At 33.5% G+C, this 16,360-nt stretch overlaps 1 protein-coding gene across 1 annotated transcript in view; it reads right to left on the bottom strand.

Annotated features, from left to right (window-relative positions):
- The window catches only part of LOC100367672 (ankyrin repeat and fibronectin type-III domain-containing protein 1-like), a 136,040-nt gene that overhangs the window by 12,555 nt on the left and 107,125 nt on the right, over nucleotides 1-16,360 (bottom strand). Inside the window, exons 6-16 of the mRNA XM_085502845.1 lie at nucleotides 16,140-16,354; nucleotides 15,833-16,015; nucleotides 10,261-10,391; nucleotides 9,952-10,030; nucleotides 8,316-8,429; nucleotides 6,733-6,830; nucleotides 5,645-5,735; nucleotides 3,108-3,221; nucleotides 1,704-1,809; nucleotides 893-1,025; nucleotides 554-763 (exon numbers count right to left, since the gene is read on the bottom strand). Of these exons, the coding sequence (XP_085358971.1) occupies nucleotides 554-763; nucleotides 893-1,025; nucleotides 1,704-1,809; nucleotides 3,108-3,221; nucleotides 5,645-5,735; nucleotides 6,733-6,830; nucleotides 8,316-8,429; nucleotides 9,952-10,030; nucleotides 10,261-10,391; nucleotides 15,833-16,015; nucleotides 16,140-16,354 (1,474 nt within the window). The remainder of the gene's footprint in view (nucleotides 1-553; nucleotides 764-892; nucleotides 1,026-1,703; nucleotides 1,810-3,107; nucleotides 3,222-5,644; nucleotides 5,736-6,732; nucleotides 6,831-8,315; nucleotides 8,430-9,951; nucleotides 10,031-10,260; nucleotides 10,392-15,832; nucleotides 16,016-16,139; nucleotides 16,355-16,360) is intronic.

Here is a 16,360-nt window from a genome sequence, read left to right as displayed (position 1 = left end):
TGAGTTTATTTACCCGAACTGAGCTATGAACCAACTATGACAAAAAGTTAACCCCCATCAACATTGTCATTACTGGTAAAGTAACAATTTTGCGGTTTCACATCAGAAATGATACCAATGAACATTTTTTGAGACAAATGGTCTTTGAATATGTCTCAGTTTAGCTACTGATGTACAGTTATGTTCCAATAATTCAATTTTAATTTTAAAGTATGAATTTGAGAAGTGCTTCATAACAATACATCACCAAACAAACACAATACCCGGTACACCCCAAATATAACACAATACATCACAATACAATGTAACACAATGCATCACTATTGAATACATCACAATACAATACACCACAAGACAATATACCACAAAACATCACAATACAATACACCACAAGACAATACATCACAATACAATGTATCACAATGCATCACTATTGAATACATCACAATACAATACACCACAAGACAATATACCACAAAACATCACAATACAATACACCACAAGTCAAAAATACATCCTAGTTATACATAAGAATGTTTAGCAATAGACTTACTTTTATGTAGTTAACAGTTGTAATAATGAGACTACCACTCATGTCCTTGGCTGGCTGGTAATATAATTGTCCTAAATCTTGTATGCCTAATACTGTCTGTAACTGAGCAACTGCTTGAAGGAGTTTACTTCGAAAAGCTACTGTCGATGATGACATACTGCGTTCCATTTCTGACCGAAGTACATCCACATCCTCCCACGTACAAGCAACCTATTCAAAAATAACAAATAATTTAAAATATAAAAATGTATAATTTATTTTTGACCTTCAAAGCATTTTATATCAGACACTGTGTTTTATACTGCATTGGATGTTTAATAAATTGTTTGTGATATTTACCTTCATAAGCCAGTGAAAGTCGTGGTGAATATTACTTGAAAAATTTTCATCCACTTCAACAATTGGAATCTGATCGTCTGTGGTTACGAGAACACGATCTTCATTGAAAAATAAAGCCGCAAGGTAGACTCCCCTAAAATATAATTATGAGTGAAACTTGATATGTCAAAATGACAAGAAGTAAAATGTATAATAACTAGAAATTCTATAATGTGACCTAACAAGTTGCTAGGATACTGAATATTGAGTGGACCAATATGCAAATTAGCTAATCAATATGCACATACTGAGTATAAACTATTGTAATCTATTTATATATGAATGTTGAGGTCCACTAGAAATAATATGGCTCATTGAGGAATCTAGTTTTTGCCAATTGTAATAAAATCCAAACTGAATGCAAAGGAACTTCCACAATCACTACACTACATGTAGAACCTGTGAACCGTTTTAATTTCCCAAGAAAAATGTTTTCACAAACCATCAAATTTTGTAGAAGTGAAAATATCTCTGGAGTCCTATGGCACAGAATGTCAGTGACTTGAGAATTGAGTTTACAGAATGTATTGTTTTTAGGGTTCACCCAGGCATGTTTTAGCATGGTGATTCTAATCTGAATTTTACAAAAACGATCATAGTTATTGTTATGCTAATGATGATATTGTTCCAAAGTATTTATGTAAATTATATTCTTATGCAAATGAATTACCATGCAAACCCAAATTCCTAGGAGACCACATTCAGTATCTGCTCAGAAATCAGCAAACCTTTCTTGTGGATGGGACTCAGTAGTCTGTAATAATAACATTACCTTTTGAGATTCTTTTGAAATTTAGGTGCAGACTGGAAGAAAGTTTTAATGCTTTTCTTGACTGTTTTTCTCACTTGACTTGGTGATGATTTTGGTGATGAATTTGCTGTAAAAAAAATTTAACAAATCAGGTTTCATACTTCATAAGTACAACAGTACTTCTCTAATAGAAGTGTACCTTCAATAAAAGACAAGAAGTTGCTCAAGACACAAAGACAAACACATTCAATGTCATGAAAATTATAGATTTAAAATATTTATGGAAAAGTTTGTTCTTGATACCAAACCATTAAAGATTCATAGAGATGTGGATCTGGTTGCCATGGGGACAGCAATTTTGTGAATAATTTTTCATTTATATCTCAAATATAGATGGATTCTCATGAAATTTTTAATAAGGGCTGTACTCGAAAAACAAGTATCAATCTGTTAGAGATGGGCTGAGATCTAGAATTTATTGCCATAGAAACAAGAATGTTTTTAATGACTATTCATTGGCAGATAACTCAAAATGTTAAAAACAAGAGAAGTTGTAATTCAAATATAAAACAAGTGATTAGATTTTAACAGATTTCTGGATCTAGTTGCTATGGATATAGTAAATTTGTAAAAGTCTTTTCACCATTGCCAATACATGTATTAGATTCTTTGAGTGAATAAACTATTGAAGAGTCGATTTGGAATTTCTTTTCAAAAATAATTAGAAGCGTATGTGAGTAAGATTAATGTATACAAATAGTGAGATTTGAAAACAAGTAATTTGCATCCATGGGGAAGGTTTATGTGTTCAGAGTGAATTTTAGTTGCATTGTGTAGTTGACAACTACATAACACACACACAGCACTCAAGCACAACATCAAATAGAAAATACACTGAATCTTGTTCCCATTCAATACATCATGGCGTCCTATTTACGAAATTGATAGTCTGAGTTTTCATTATGAACTTTATCATACACCAATTCAAATGTTTTACTCATTTCATTAAGTATGCATGAATTATCTACCACATTAGACTAATCTCAAATGTTAATAAAAATCTGTAATATATCCTAATTAAAAAAATAATTTCATTGAGAATTGTTCAGGGTACTGCAGCACAAAAATAGCGACAACAATATCTGTGATAGAAGCTCAGCTGATTACACAAAACATCTATCAATTCAATTCTGAATACGGCTGTTTCAACAGGAAATATGTCTACGAGTAAAGCCTTTGATATCCTAGCACAAAGTTACATAATCAAAATACATAAATTATAGCAAGTCTATTGTTGATATTGCACAAATTGAAACAAAGTATCTACTAAATTACACAGCATAGGCTCATTCATTTCATACTATTGCGTGTATATGTCAATCTAATTTAATACCGTCACCACTTGAGAAGATACCATGTACTCACATTTTAGCTCCATAGAATCTGCAGGCCTTGAATTGCAATACTGCATAAAAAGATCGTCAATCATCGTTAGTCGCCCACTAGAACGAGACTTGGTACCGTCCACATCACGCCAACCTGAAAATAACCGAGAGAGAATTACCATCAAATAATTTATTTAATCTGTGAAGATGCACCACCATATGATTAGAGCAGTGTGTTCTATTTTACCTGCAGTATATTTCTGCTGACAACTATATACTAGGATGTCACATGAAGTAAATTTGTAATACAGTCAGAGAAAGCAATGAAAATTAGTTTATATTGCATCAATCAAAATACATAACTGTCTTGTATTAAAAAAAATATTTGTTTTAGTGATATTCATATCAGGGCAATAACATTTTGTCTCTCAGGTCATTCACATATCTCATGCATCATTGGTTCTAATGATGAGAAACCAAAATCATTAGAGCTAATCATAGGCGTGACAGATATTTATTAGTATGTCCTTGATTGGAGAGCTCTAAGGTGCCATCTAGACTCATTCTCAGCCTTACAGGTATAGTGTACCATCAACAAATTGAATAGAGACGTAACTGTAATGCGAATTCTCAGATGTTTTTTGTGAAACCCTTAAGGTTAAAGATAAAACCTTAATGTGTTAACAGCTTTTAGTTTGGTTAAAACTATGGCAGTTCATCTTTAATCACATTATAGGGTGAAACAACGAGTAAAATGTCACATAGTCCAGAGGTTTGGAACACTATTTAAAATTTCTAAACACACCCATATCCCTTTCTATCATTCGTTGCATATTGTGTAATTGTATGGCGAAGAAAAACAATTCAATCAGTGAATTGAAGTTGGGTAAAATAAATGTACATTTAATGAATGTCAATAATTATGCAAATGCATAAATTAGGTCATCAACATAATACAATTTTTCTATTTTTGAATGATTTAGACCCATTTTTCATGAGTTTCATGCGAAAAAAATCAAAAATTTTACACCAATAAAGTAGACTGAATGTGGATTTGGAAATGTACAAAATATTAATCCAAAATGTCATACAAACATGGGTTTATATAAATTAATATAAATAGAAGCGAGTTGTGAAGGTATACGTCCTTTCCAGAACGCACTCGTGACACAGGTTTTAAGATTAAACTTTATAAATAACGCAAGTCATTGTTAATGACACAGTCCCCGTCCAAAATGTTGTGATCTGACATATCAATTTGATGCTGATGAAGTCATTGAGATTAGGTTGAAACCAATAATAGGAGATGGATTTGTAAACAATTATGATTTAGTGCTTTTACACGATAATTGAACATTGGGCAGTCATATTGAACCAAATTACAAAAATAATGTTTATGTTGATGTATCTATCGGTATACTGTCTTTGTACAAAATTTAAACAGAAATGTTCATTGCATTCATGGGAAAGTAGGCATGGGTATCATGGAAAACAAAATGGCCACAAGTCAGCCAAATTTGTTTGAATCATAAAAAAAATGACGTGCACCTATAACATAATATGTATGATCAACATTCAACTTTGATCTAAATTGGCCCAGTCATCTCTGAGGAAACTGCTGCGGACGCGTTTAGGTATCAGAAATAGCAAATTTTACATCCAAAATGGCCGCCAGTCGGCCATTTTTGCTCTGATCATAACTTGACATGCATATGTAAGACATTATGTATTGTCTTCGTGTAAAGTTTGAATGAAATCTGTGCATGGCTGTTCGAGATATAGCTCCGGACGTATGTACAGACGTACCAATGGACGTAACAAACCCAAATTAATAGTCCCTGAATGGGGACTAATAATATGATTATTAAATTGCATATTATGCATAGACATCAAAATTCCATTTAAATCTAAATAGCTCTCACCATTGAACATACTAACCACTGAGTTAAGAGGATTATAAAGCACTCAAGAAAGTTTACTTTTGGTGTTAAATTTAACCCTCTTCAAACCTTTTTCTTACCAATAAACATACAGATAAAACATGATAAAACAAGATCACAGTAATTAGATGCATCTTGTCGTCATTAAAAAATCTTATATTTCATACTATTTACCAATTTTGATGCGCATTCAAAAACAGCGACATGCATGCATGTGTAGTTTCCCCCATGTGACAGATGATCTTTCAAACATAGGAAATAAATCAGATTGACAGATGTTTGTTACAGTACTTTCTTGGTGGTTTTTGAAATTTTTGCTTTAATTTGTAATCACATACGTGCCTCAGTTATTTTAAAATCATTTTTTTAGTATGTTCCAGCATTGACAAAGCTCCGATATTTTAACACTATCTAGCCAAGACTGTCTGGGTAAGAAAAAAAAATTCACTCCGAGTGCCCACGAACCTACAAGTATGGATATCCGATCATTTTATTTCTTGTTTATGAACTTCATGTACTCTTCAATAAATTGTATCATTTCATTCTTTAAATTTTCCCAGTATAGTGTAAATGACTAAATAACAGTTATCTGTGGTCTAAACTATTTATACTTTAGGGGTGGCAGGGTTATACTTACATGATGGAATCGCATAAGGAGGTGTTGATGTTTGAAACGGTCCAAATCCCTTCATATTAAACGCTGAGACCCGAACGAAGTACTTGACACCCTGGAGGAATGAAACGGAAAAAGAATGTGCATGAGTATTATAAAAAGTGTAATTGCTTGGCCATTAGAAGAGCAAAATAGCTAAAAATAACACTTAAACACAGCAGACATACACAACTGCCAGAATTAGTTTCAGAATCTGTCTTATGTTACTGTTTTGCTTTAACCAGAATGAATCAACAGTAATTGCATAAAACGGATGTCATGGAAACATTAAATACAATGCCAAGAAAAAACAACACTGTGGAATTTTCGCTGGAATTAATTTTGGCTGAAAAGACTTTTTGGCCGTTTTGTATGGAATTTATTTTCACTGTATTTTATTGAGTTGAATGTGAAATATAGGAAACAAAAATATATTCGCTGGATTTTATTTTCACGAAATCATCCCTTCAGCGAAAATAGCGAAAATAAATTCCAAGCGAAAAATAAAGTATTCTGCAGTAAGTATTTGGTGAATCCCCCTTTTTCTGCTTTGCACACAGTTTTGTCAGTTCCATGTTAACAATAATCTTGATCAAAAACAGACAATGATCATTGAGTGATAATTTTTTATCACAACAAACCAAAGGAAAAATACAGACGCTAATACAGCTGTGCTTAGTACTATTCTTAAAACTACAGTTCATTTACAAAAATGTCTAATGTTTGCTGTAACATTTGCTAAAATCACATGGTACTAAAAGCATTATTAAAACAAGTTTCGGTAGTGTACCTTCAACCAAATCCACAATAGCAAATATGCTAGTGGTATGAAGTAACATACCACTAGTTGAGAAAGAAGTGTCACTCCTCTCCAACCTTGCAGCTTTAATATCCAAATGTGGCAAATTTACAATACACATAAAATAACTAAACTGCATGCAATATCATTTCCCTTTGAAGCAAAAATAAATAAAAATAACCCAAAAATGATCAAAAAAACTACCGTATAAATACTGGTCAATATACTTGATAGTACATATTTAAGATGATACATGTACTGGTTTAAATCTCACCTGTTTTAAACCTTGTATTGTATAGGATAGATTGTTAACATCATATAGTATGTGTTCTCCACATGGAGAGGAGAAATCTTCACTTGTACACCACTCAACTGAAAATAAAATAAATACAGGTTTAGTAGATAGCTGCTACTGTTTAACACAGATTTATCAAAAATTTTAAGAAATATTTTGATTAAGTTGCTGTTGATTTCTCATTCAAACTATCCACCAGAGAGAGGGAGGGAGGGAGGGACGGAGGGAACGAGGAAGGGGGTATTATGCATTTAGGATAATAAGTATCAACAGCAGTCTTCTATGTGGGTAATCTTTCTGATTTTCAACTTAAAATTTTATTTCAAATTAATTGCTATTCAAAATGTCTGCCAGGTATATCAGAAATACATGTTTAACCTTTTCACCACCAGTTCCCTCTTTTCATCACAAATTCACAAAATAGTCCTGTCTGTTATAGTCTGTACCGTCCTCCTTCAGAAGATTTGGACAGAAATATCCATTTTTTTTAGTAAAAACTAAAAATTGACTCAAATTTTGTCTGTTGGCTCTAAAATTAGAGTTCCAGAAATTTTGAAGAGTATAAGAAAAAAGTACAAACAAAATTTGGGTGAGAAAGTCTAGTGGTGTAAAGTTTAATTTACGATCAAAATTATTCACTGAGGAAATGATATGGTGACATTGACCAAATTACTTTCTTCTTCCTAGCATGCAAACTTGACAATTGAATTACTGATACATGGTGAAAAAAAAGAGTATCTAATAAACAGCTGTCACATTGTATCTATCAATTACAAATACATGCTACTTGTCTTCATTAAACTTAAACCAAAACAGGTGAATTTTACCTCCTTATATAGCCAAAAAAAAGCTGTTTTAGATTGAAATTTATGTTACAGTAGCTATTTAGTTTCTTTTGAATAGGTGAATGTTTCTGGTTTCAAAATAGCATTGCACTCAGTTAGGAAATCACAAAGAAGCAATACTAAATTACAATTCAAGTCAAGTCATCTGGCATTATGCTTTCAAAACATATGATATGGTTCTAGAACAGCATTTTTGAAAACAAAATGGCCACCAGTTGACCATTTTTTTATTTTTATATGTATTATGTTCCATGTGCCAAGTTTGAATGAAAACCTATAGATAAACGAACAAAATCTGGATTTTCCTGTGTACCAAAATTTTTATTTTAAAGTGATTAATGAGACATTAAAAAAAAGAAAATTATAAGAAAATATTTCAGGACATTGATGATATCTTACATTTACTCTTCATTTTAGCTGAAAAACTTTTTTTGTATGGATTTATTTTCACTGATTTTTGTCAAGTTGAATGTGTAAAATAAGTAAAATACTTTATTTTCACTGAATCAATCCTGCAACCAAAATAGTGAAAATTAATTCCAAGTGAAAATAAAGTATTTTACAGAACAACACAATCAGTTCTAACATAGTTTTACAATGATAATGAGACAGAAATTTCCCCCTCATACCTTCGGATAATATAATGTTTTGCTTCATAATTTAATGAAAGCCAAATAAGTCTATGGTACATTCAAGTTACTACAAAATCAAACTTACTTTTATATCTTGTTACCACAGCACCATTGATATTTGCAGGCTCCTCAAGCAGAACATGAAGTGATGAACTACTGGCTGTCGTCACGGTAACACTCTTGGGACACTCGGGAGGTCCTGAAAAGACAATGCGAGTTGATGAACAAACTTACAATAATTGAACTTGAACATCAGAAACCTAATGGTTATGCTCTTAACTTTAAGTGACAACATTTTATTAAATATGAATACTACAAAACAAAATATTAAAATGAATATTTCTGAGCTGCCTATGATTAGTTGTCAGCACCAGACAGATTTAATGAATATTAATGAATTATGAATATTAACAATGGCAATAGTGCACATCAATGAGTAGAAAACAATAATGAATAATAAACAATAATTGTTGTTGTTGTTGTAAACATTATTCTATTTCACTCAACTTTATTTCCACCAGCCTACCCCTCTAGCAAAGATTGCATACTACCGGTATCACTATATTAGGATTGTCCCCGATGTTCAGATTGTTTTATTCTTATTCACTAAGAATTTAACCATATTGATCATATGACATTTGATGTCATTCAATGGATCAATAATATCCTATCAAATAATCTCTTGATACTTTATAAGCAGTCTTTTAGCAATCTTCTGACATTACCTGACATTAAAAGATTTATTTAAACTACTAATGCATTATGGGTGGCTTTTTATACATCCTGAAATGAAACTTTTTATATTTATTTAGAATTTGTTATTTTCTCATCTACTCGAACCAAAAGTGTTCTGTATGATACAACACTGTTAGCATATCCCTAGGGTCTCACAACTACCTGTATGTTAGATTTCTGTATTCATGAATACACGTTTCTGTGACATATTGATATCATCAATAATGCCACCTCTGCCTTAATTATATACGCACACAAAAAAATACACATATGGTTATACACTAAAATGTGCATATATAACAAACTGTGGACATAGTTAATTTACATACCTTTTTTAAGCATGTGATAGAGTAATCAGAGGGCCTGTAGTTTAAAATCTGTCTCTATAAAAAAAACTATTTTTAACCACCATGGCTACAACCATTCCTATTCTAATTTAGGCAACATGAACGTTTCCATTTATTTTCTAGTGATTAAAATTACTTTACTCCTAGTCTCAGCTAATGCCAAAAATAGGCTTGCAATCTTTACATTAGATTAAATTTACAGTTCTACCAGTGAAGACACGATTTTAAATATGCGACCATTTTAAATTTATAATTTGAATAACCAGTAAAAAAATGACAATTTTTAGCAGCCATAGATGACTGAAGCATGTTTACCTGATACATGAGGAAAACTAAGATACAAAAGAACACAAAATCACTTCAGAATACTAAAACTAGCAGCATTTATCCGGATCAATTTATATACTGTACCATCCGAACCTTACTTTTATTGATAGAAAAGATGTACATGTACAAGCGTGGGTGTAATACCATTTGATAAAAAACTTGGTAAGGCACCATTCATTCAACTGGAAAATTACCAGTACTATTCAGTTGGAAAACCGATAATGTGAGTGTCTGGATACCATGACAACATTGGCTGATTCAATACAGTACACCTTTGAGAGAATAGTATATTTTATTGATATATGTACTTACTTGCATGCTCATAGCCAGCTCGCATTCGTTTCAGCAATCGGAATTTCCATTCCCATTCCTTTAAAAGTTTTTCATTTTCCTGAAACAAAACCGTAAAGACAGTTCTTGAAGAAACAGAAACTATGGAACATTAAATAATGAGTTAAACAGATCTGCGTTGGTTTTGATATTATAAAATTAATAATAATTTTCCATGGTTTTATTTTTCTTAGAATAAATATATGTCATATAAACTTAACTTTATTTTCATTGTGACATCTGCTCCTATTTGAAAAAAAAAAAGCATTGCAAATGAATACAATAACATACCTTAAGCTGTGTGTTTGACGTTGAATTTGCAGAATTTGAATTCAAGACTAAATCTGTCAGCTCTTCAACTCTGTGTTCCCCTTCATTGATTAACGCTATTAACCGTGCCAGTCGTGCTTCTTTTAGCAAAACTGCAATAAAAGAAATGATTACTAGTAGTATATAAAAAACACAATATGACAAATATGGTGATTATGCATATCATAATATGTTAATGTAATATACATGGCTATATTTGTGCGTTTGTGCAAATATATTTTGGGGTGAACTAGAAAGACAACTGATCTCTAGCAGTTAATACTATCTCTATTATTAGGGCATGTGCTTATGTAAACTGCTGAGGTTTGGTACCAGTACAGGTAAAATAATTCATATTTGAATCATTCGGTATTTAATAAATGCAATTTTTCGTTTTATATGCAAAGTACATATTAGAAAAGAGCTTCAAATAATGTTAATACGGTATATTTGTAAGCAATAACTGCAGCACAGCTGTTCATAACGCATCACATAGTCTGTTAGTAGAAAATGAGATTTTAACACGATTTGTTTAATCCTAATAAAAAAATAAAATCTTCATTCCAATGCATGGACATCAGTGTGATAAAAACAACAGGGTTTATTTACTACATGTCAAAATCAGTTGTGTGGTTGCTGAATACAAGCTGAATGAATGAAATTTTTTGACATACACCATGAAGTTTATTCATGCAAAATAACCCCAACCTACATCACTGTCTTACACATACATACATACATACATTAACCCTGTGTGCTAATTCAGGCTCTGTGAGTCAATTCAGGCACCATCCAGTCTGCTTTTTTGACCCACGAAAAATGTTCACAAAAATTTCAATTAATTTGTTATCAAAAACAAGAAGCAATGTCAGATTTGGTCCAAAATTATGACTGCAATCAGTGAAAATTACAGGAAATGTGTACAAATTTATCCTATTTTGAGAGAGAAAAAATTTGGTGCTCAAAGGATTTGTCAGTTTCATTGCAGTATGGCATTAATATAATGGTTTTGACCCTTTACATACATCCCTTGGATTACAGAGTCTTTTTGTTTTACATATATTTATGTTTTATGAATGTTCCAAAACAGCCAGTGATTGACACACCTGAAATCATATACTTTCACCTTTGTACCATATTGGTAGATTAAATTCCTAACAAAAGAATGCATTGTGGGACTTTTCATTTTGGATAAATATTTTTTTTTTCATATTATAATAATATAAACTTGCTTAACACATGATCATTCATAGTGCATGCAGTTCACGTACCATTCAACTGATAAATATATCAACTGTATGTTAAGTATTAAAATTAATAAATATTATAAATATATAAGATGCATGCTCCATAACTGGGCTCAGCCCCATGCATGAAACACAACAGGGCGCAGCCCCATACATAAAACACAACATGGCTCAGCCCCCATGCATGCAACATAACAGGGCTTAGCCCTATGCATGCTCCATAACTGGGCTCAGCCCAATGCATGCAAAATAAATGGGCTCAGCCCCATGCAGGCTCCACAACTGGACTCAGTCCCATGCACGAAACACAACAGGGCTCAGCCCCATGCATGCAACATAACGGGGCTCAGCCCTATGCATGCAACATAAATGGGCTCAGCCCCATACATGCATCATAAATGGGCTCAGCCCCATGCATGCATCATAAATGGGCTCAGCCCCATGCATGCATCATAAATGGGCTCAGCCCCATGCATGCATCATAAATGGGCTCAGCCACATGCATGCATCATAAATGGGCTCAGCCCTATGCATGCAATGTAACAGGACTTAGCCCCATGCATACAACATAAATGGGCTCAGCCCCATGCATGCATCATAAATGGGCTCAGCCCCATGCATGCATCATAAATGGGCTCAGCCCCATGCATGCATCATAAATGGGCTCAGCCCCATGCATGCATCATAAATGGGCTCAGCCCCATGCATGCATCATAAATGGGCTCAGCCCCATACATGCATCATAAATGGGCTCAGCCCTATGCATGCATCATAAATGGGCTCAGCCCCATGCATGCATCATAAATGGGCTCAGCCCCATACATGCATCATAAATGGGCTCAGCCCCATACATGCATCATAAATGGGCTCAGCCCCATGCATGCATCATAAATGGGCTCAGCCCCATGCATGCATCATAAATGGGCTCAGCCCTATGCATGCAACATAAATGGGCTCAGCCCCATACATGCATCATAAATGGGCTCAGCCCCATGCATGCATCATAAATGGGCTCAGCCCCATGCATGCATCATAAATGGGCTCAGCCCCATACATGCATCATAAATGGGCTCAGCCCCATACATGCATCATAAATGGGCTCAGCCCCATGCATGCATCATAAATGGGCTCAGCCCCATACATGCATCATAAATGGGCTCAGCCCCATGCATGCATCATAAATGGGCTCAGCCCCATACATGCATCATAAATGGGCTCTGCCCCATACATGCATCATAAATGGGCTCAGCCCCATGCATGCATCATAAATGGGCTCAGCCACATGCATGCAACATAACTGGGCTCAGCCACATGCATGCATCATAAATGGGCTCAGCCCTATGCATGCAATGTAACAGGACTTAGCCCCATGCATGCATCATAAATGGGCTCAGCCACATGCATGCAACATAACTGGGCTCAGCCACATGCATGCATCATAAATGGGCTCAGCCCTATGCATGCTCCATAACTGGGCCCATGCATGCAACATAAATAGGCTCAACCCCATGCCTGCCTCATAACTGGGTGAAGGTAAAAGGACCAATGATTGTGGATGGATTACAAGGCATTTCTGTTGCTTTTATGGTTATGACAGCTATGCACAGCTGTAACACAGACAACATAAACCATATATGGAGTGAAATTATGACAGCCAGTCAAAAACAAATCATTTTAAAATGTAATTGACACATACTTATAACATGAGGTTATTTAGTGAAAATATAAAGTCTACTATAACAAAACATAACAGCTGTTTTATAGTTGAATGTGCTGTGGATAAAGTGACTGCAGTTCCATTTGATATGCATATTTTGTAATAACTTTCATTATTAAACTCATTTCAATAATTCTTCAAAGAATAATCTCTCCTGGCATATAGAGAGGTATATTTGTTTATCCTTGCAGGTAATCCTCAGGGTATTTAGGGTTACTAATGACCTGTTTTTATTGCTTCTAATATCAGGCTATAACAAAATATAATTCCATAAATCCAGGAACAAATTTTGAGCAATCCTTTCAAATTTTTTAATCTATGTAATAGGGAGCCCAATATTACCATTGTGGGACCACACATGCCATATAAATTAAAAAACACATAATCATGTGATATGTCACATGACGTAAATTAATGATTGAATAGCTGGAGATAAATAATAATCATATAGTATCCTAACAATTTTCAAAGAGTATATTTATGTGATGCCATGAAGGTAATTTCAGCTCAGAATTACCCGGTACATATTAAAAAAAAAACAAAAAAATTTATAGAAATTTGAATAGAGGCTACTGGTTGTTCTCTAATCAGAATGTTGAACTACTGAGAATAAACATATTAAAACAAATAATTTAATAATTAAATTGATATCATCCTATTATAAACATATTACAGATTGTTATTGAAACCTTTGCGTGCCATTGTCAACCTTTGGCACCATCTACAAACTGATGTTGTGCAGTCTGATCATCTCCACATGAAATGTTGATGAAAATTGATTCAAAACTAAAAGTAATATCTGAAACTGTATGCATGTTTTAAAATGATGATAACATTTTGTGAATTGTACAAAATGTTAAAATATTTGCATAGATTTTTGTTTGAGGGGGGGGGGGGTTTCTAGCATTCAGAGGGATAAAAAAAGTGGATACATTCAAGTAATTTTACACATGTTTAAATAATTTGATATTGGGGAAAGAAATGAAGAATTTTATCATAAAATAAAAATATTGATATGGCTACAAATATAGCAGTATTCCTTTGATGGAATATTGAAAACACATGTTTTTAATTACCTAAACATGTAGGTATATGTAAATCCAGGATGCATGGACAGCGTTATTCAATATTTCATTTAATGAATTCTACTGTGTTTGTTGCCAAAACAAGGGCTTTATTTTATGGAATACTAAACCCGAATAATTTTGAAAAAAAAATACATGCTCAGAAATACTTGCATCTTTAAATTTATGTTCTATATGTATTCTAATTTCTGAATTCCAATCTTTTTCATTCTTAAGATGAGGTCTAGAAAAAGAATGACTGCAAAATCTCAATCAACTATATATTTTCTGTGGCCACGAATTTGTTTCGTACACCTCACCAGCAATATATCGTCATCTAATTAGTTAACGATATTGTGGTGTTGCAATTTAATCTGTGTATAGATCCGGAGGTGGTAGTTTTCATTGGAGCCTTGTCGGCATAACACATGTGCTAAGAAGTCTCAATGTAAATGTTACCCCTCCAGCTATGTATGAAGGGATATCTTGCCTCCAAATATGATAACGATCTACTGCCTTCCTGAAAGTAACATTGATTGCAACACAGCTGTATCATCAGCTAATTAGCTGATGAAATTACTGGCTAGTTGTATGAATCATATTGACAGCCACAGTCATGGCTGTATATGGACTCAATTTATTCCAGTAATACAATCTAAGCTTAGTAGAATTTAAATAGCTCTTAAGTGGCCATGATCTTCACCCCTGTAGGTACATGTATGCTCAGATTATTATGAAGATACAGCACAAAAAACACAAAAAACAGTCCTATAAGAATATCAGAGATCAATATGACTGCATAATGACCAAATGCTTATATTATTTTAAATATACAACTACCAAACCATTTGAAAAAAAAAAAACTTTCTTACTATAGATGTTTTTTTAAAACGCGGCTGACTTGTACCGGTAAGTTTACCGTTCTATATTTGAAACTTCCATTCCATAATAAGGTTGGATACAAAAGTCACGTTTTAATATCTAGGGTGTACTATAACATACAGTGTTACATTGACAGATTTACAATACTATGGAATTAACATGTGATTAGCTGTATGCACAGAAGCAATATGGCGATCATATCGACCAAAGCATAGTGGAAATCAATGCAATCCCGTATTGCCTGACTGCATGCATTGCGGCATAGTTGTGAAATCTTGAACTCACAATCAGGCAAGAAGTCCGAAATGCCAGTAAACATGATTTGTACTTGTGTAATCTTTCAGTGACATGATTCTATTTCAGTATGCTACATCGCTATGTCCAAAGTAAACAAAAACAGGTGTGATTTTAAAGGTAGTGCATATTTTCCAAATAAAAAACACATACAAATGCATCAATAACATTTTCAAACATGTCTCTACGGTGTTTTATAGACAAATAAATTATATTGTTTTTGCTTCCAGATATCTTTAATGAATCTAGTGAAAATATATACTGCCTGAACAGATAAAAAGAAAGATCGAGGGAGACAGGTAGGCAGGCAGAGCACAATTACTTGGCAACAAAGTTGTAAATATACTTACATCTTGGATTTTCCCTTGCTCCCATGGCAAGCAGTAATTTTGCCATTGATGTATTATTTGTCATCACTGCAATGTCTAGTACTGTAAATTCTTCACAATTCACTGCATTTATATCTAAACCATTGGTTTCTAAAATTCCCTTTGCAGCCTCTATGTCCTGGTGTTCAACAGCTTCGAATAGAGCTGAAAAAAAACAACCAAAAATATTATTTAATAAGTAGGTAACCAATAAGACAATCAACCATAATAAATACAAATAGCAAATATGTTGAATTATAAACGCAATGAATGAAGAAATTCATATTACCTTTAATGTCAGTGATTCCCCGGGAAGACTTTTTAGTTTTTTCTTTATCAGTTTTGTCTGCATCTACGGGGACAACACTATCTCGTCTTTTGCCCGACAGTTTGCGGTACAACCTTTGCGGAGCTGATGGCGATGGCGGAATTGACGAAGCTTTAATTTCGTTATTGTTGGGACTGAGTAAGCTTTCCATACTCTGAGCTTTCCGAACATCTCCGCTATGG

Source organism: Saccoglossus kowalevskii, chromosome 8 (assembly GCF_978046115.1).
Source record: "Saccoglossus kowalevskii chromosome 8, keSacKowa6.1, whole genome shotgun sequence".
NCBI lineage: Eukaryota > Metazoa > Hemichordata > Enteropneusta > Harrimaniidae > Saccoglossus > Saccoglossus kowalevskii.
The sequence above is the reverse complement of the archived record's forward strand: the minus strand, read 5'-3'. Positions and strand labels throughout refer to the sequence as shown.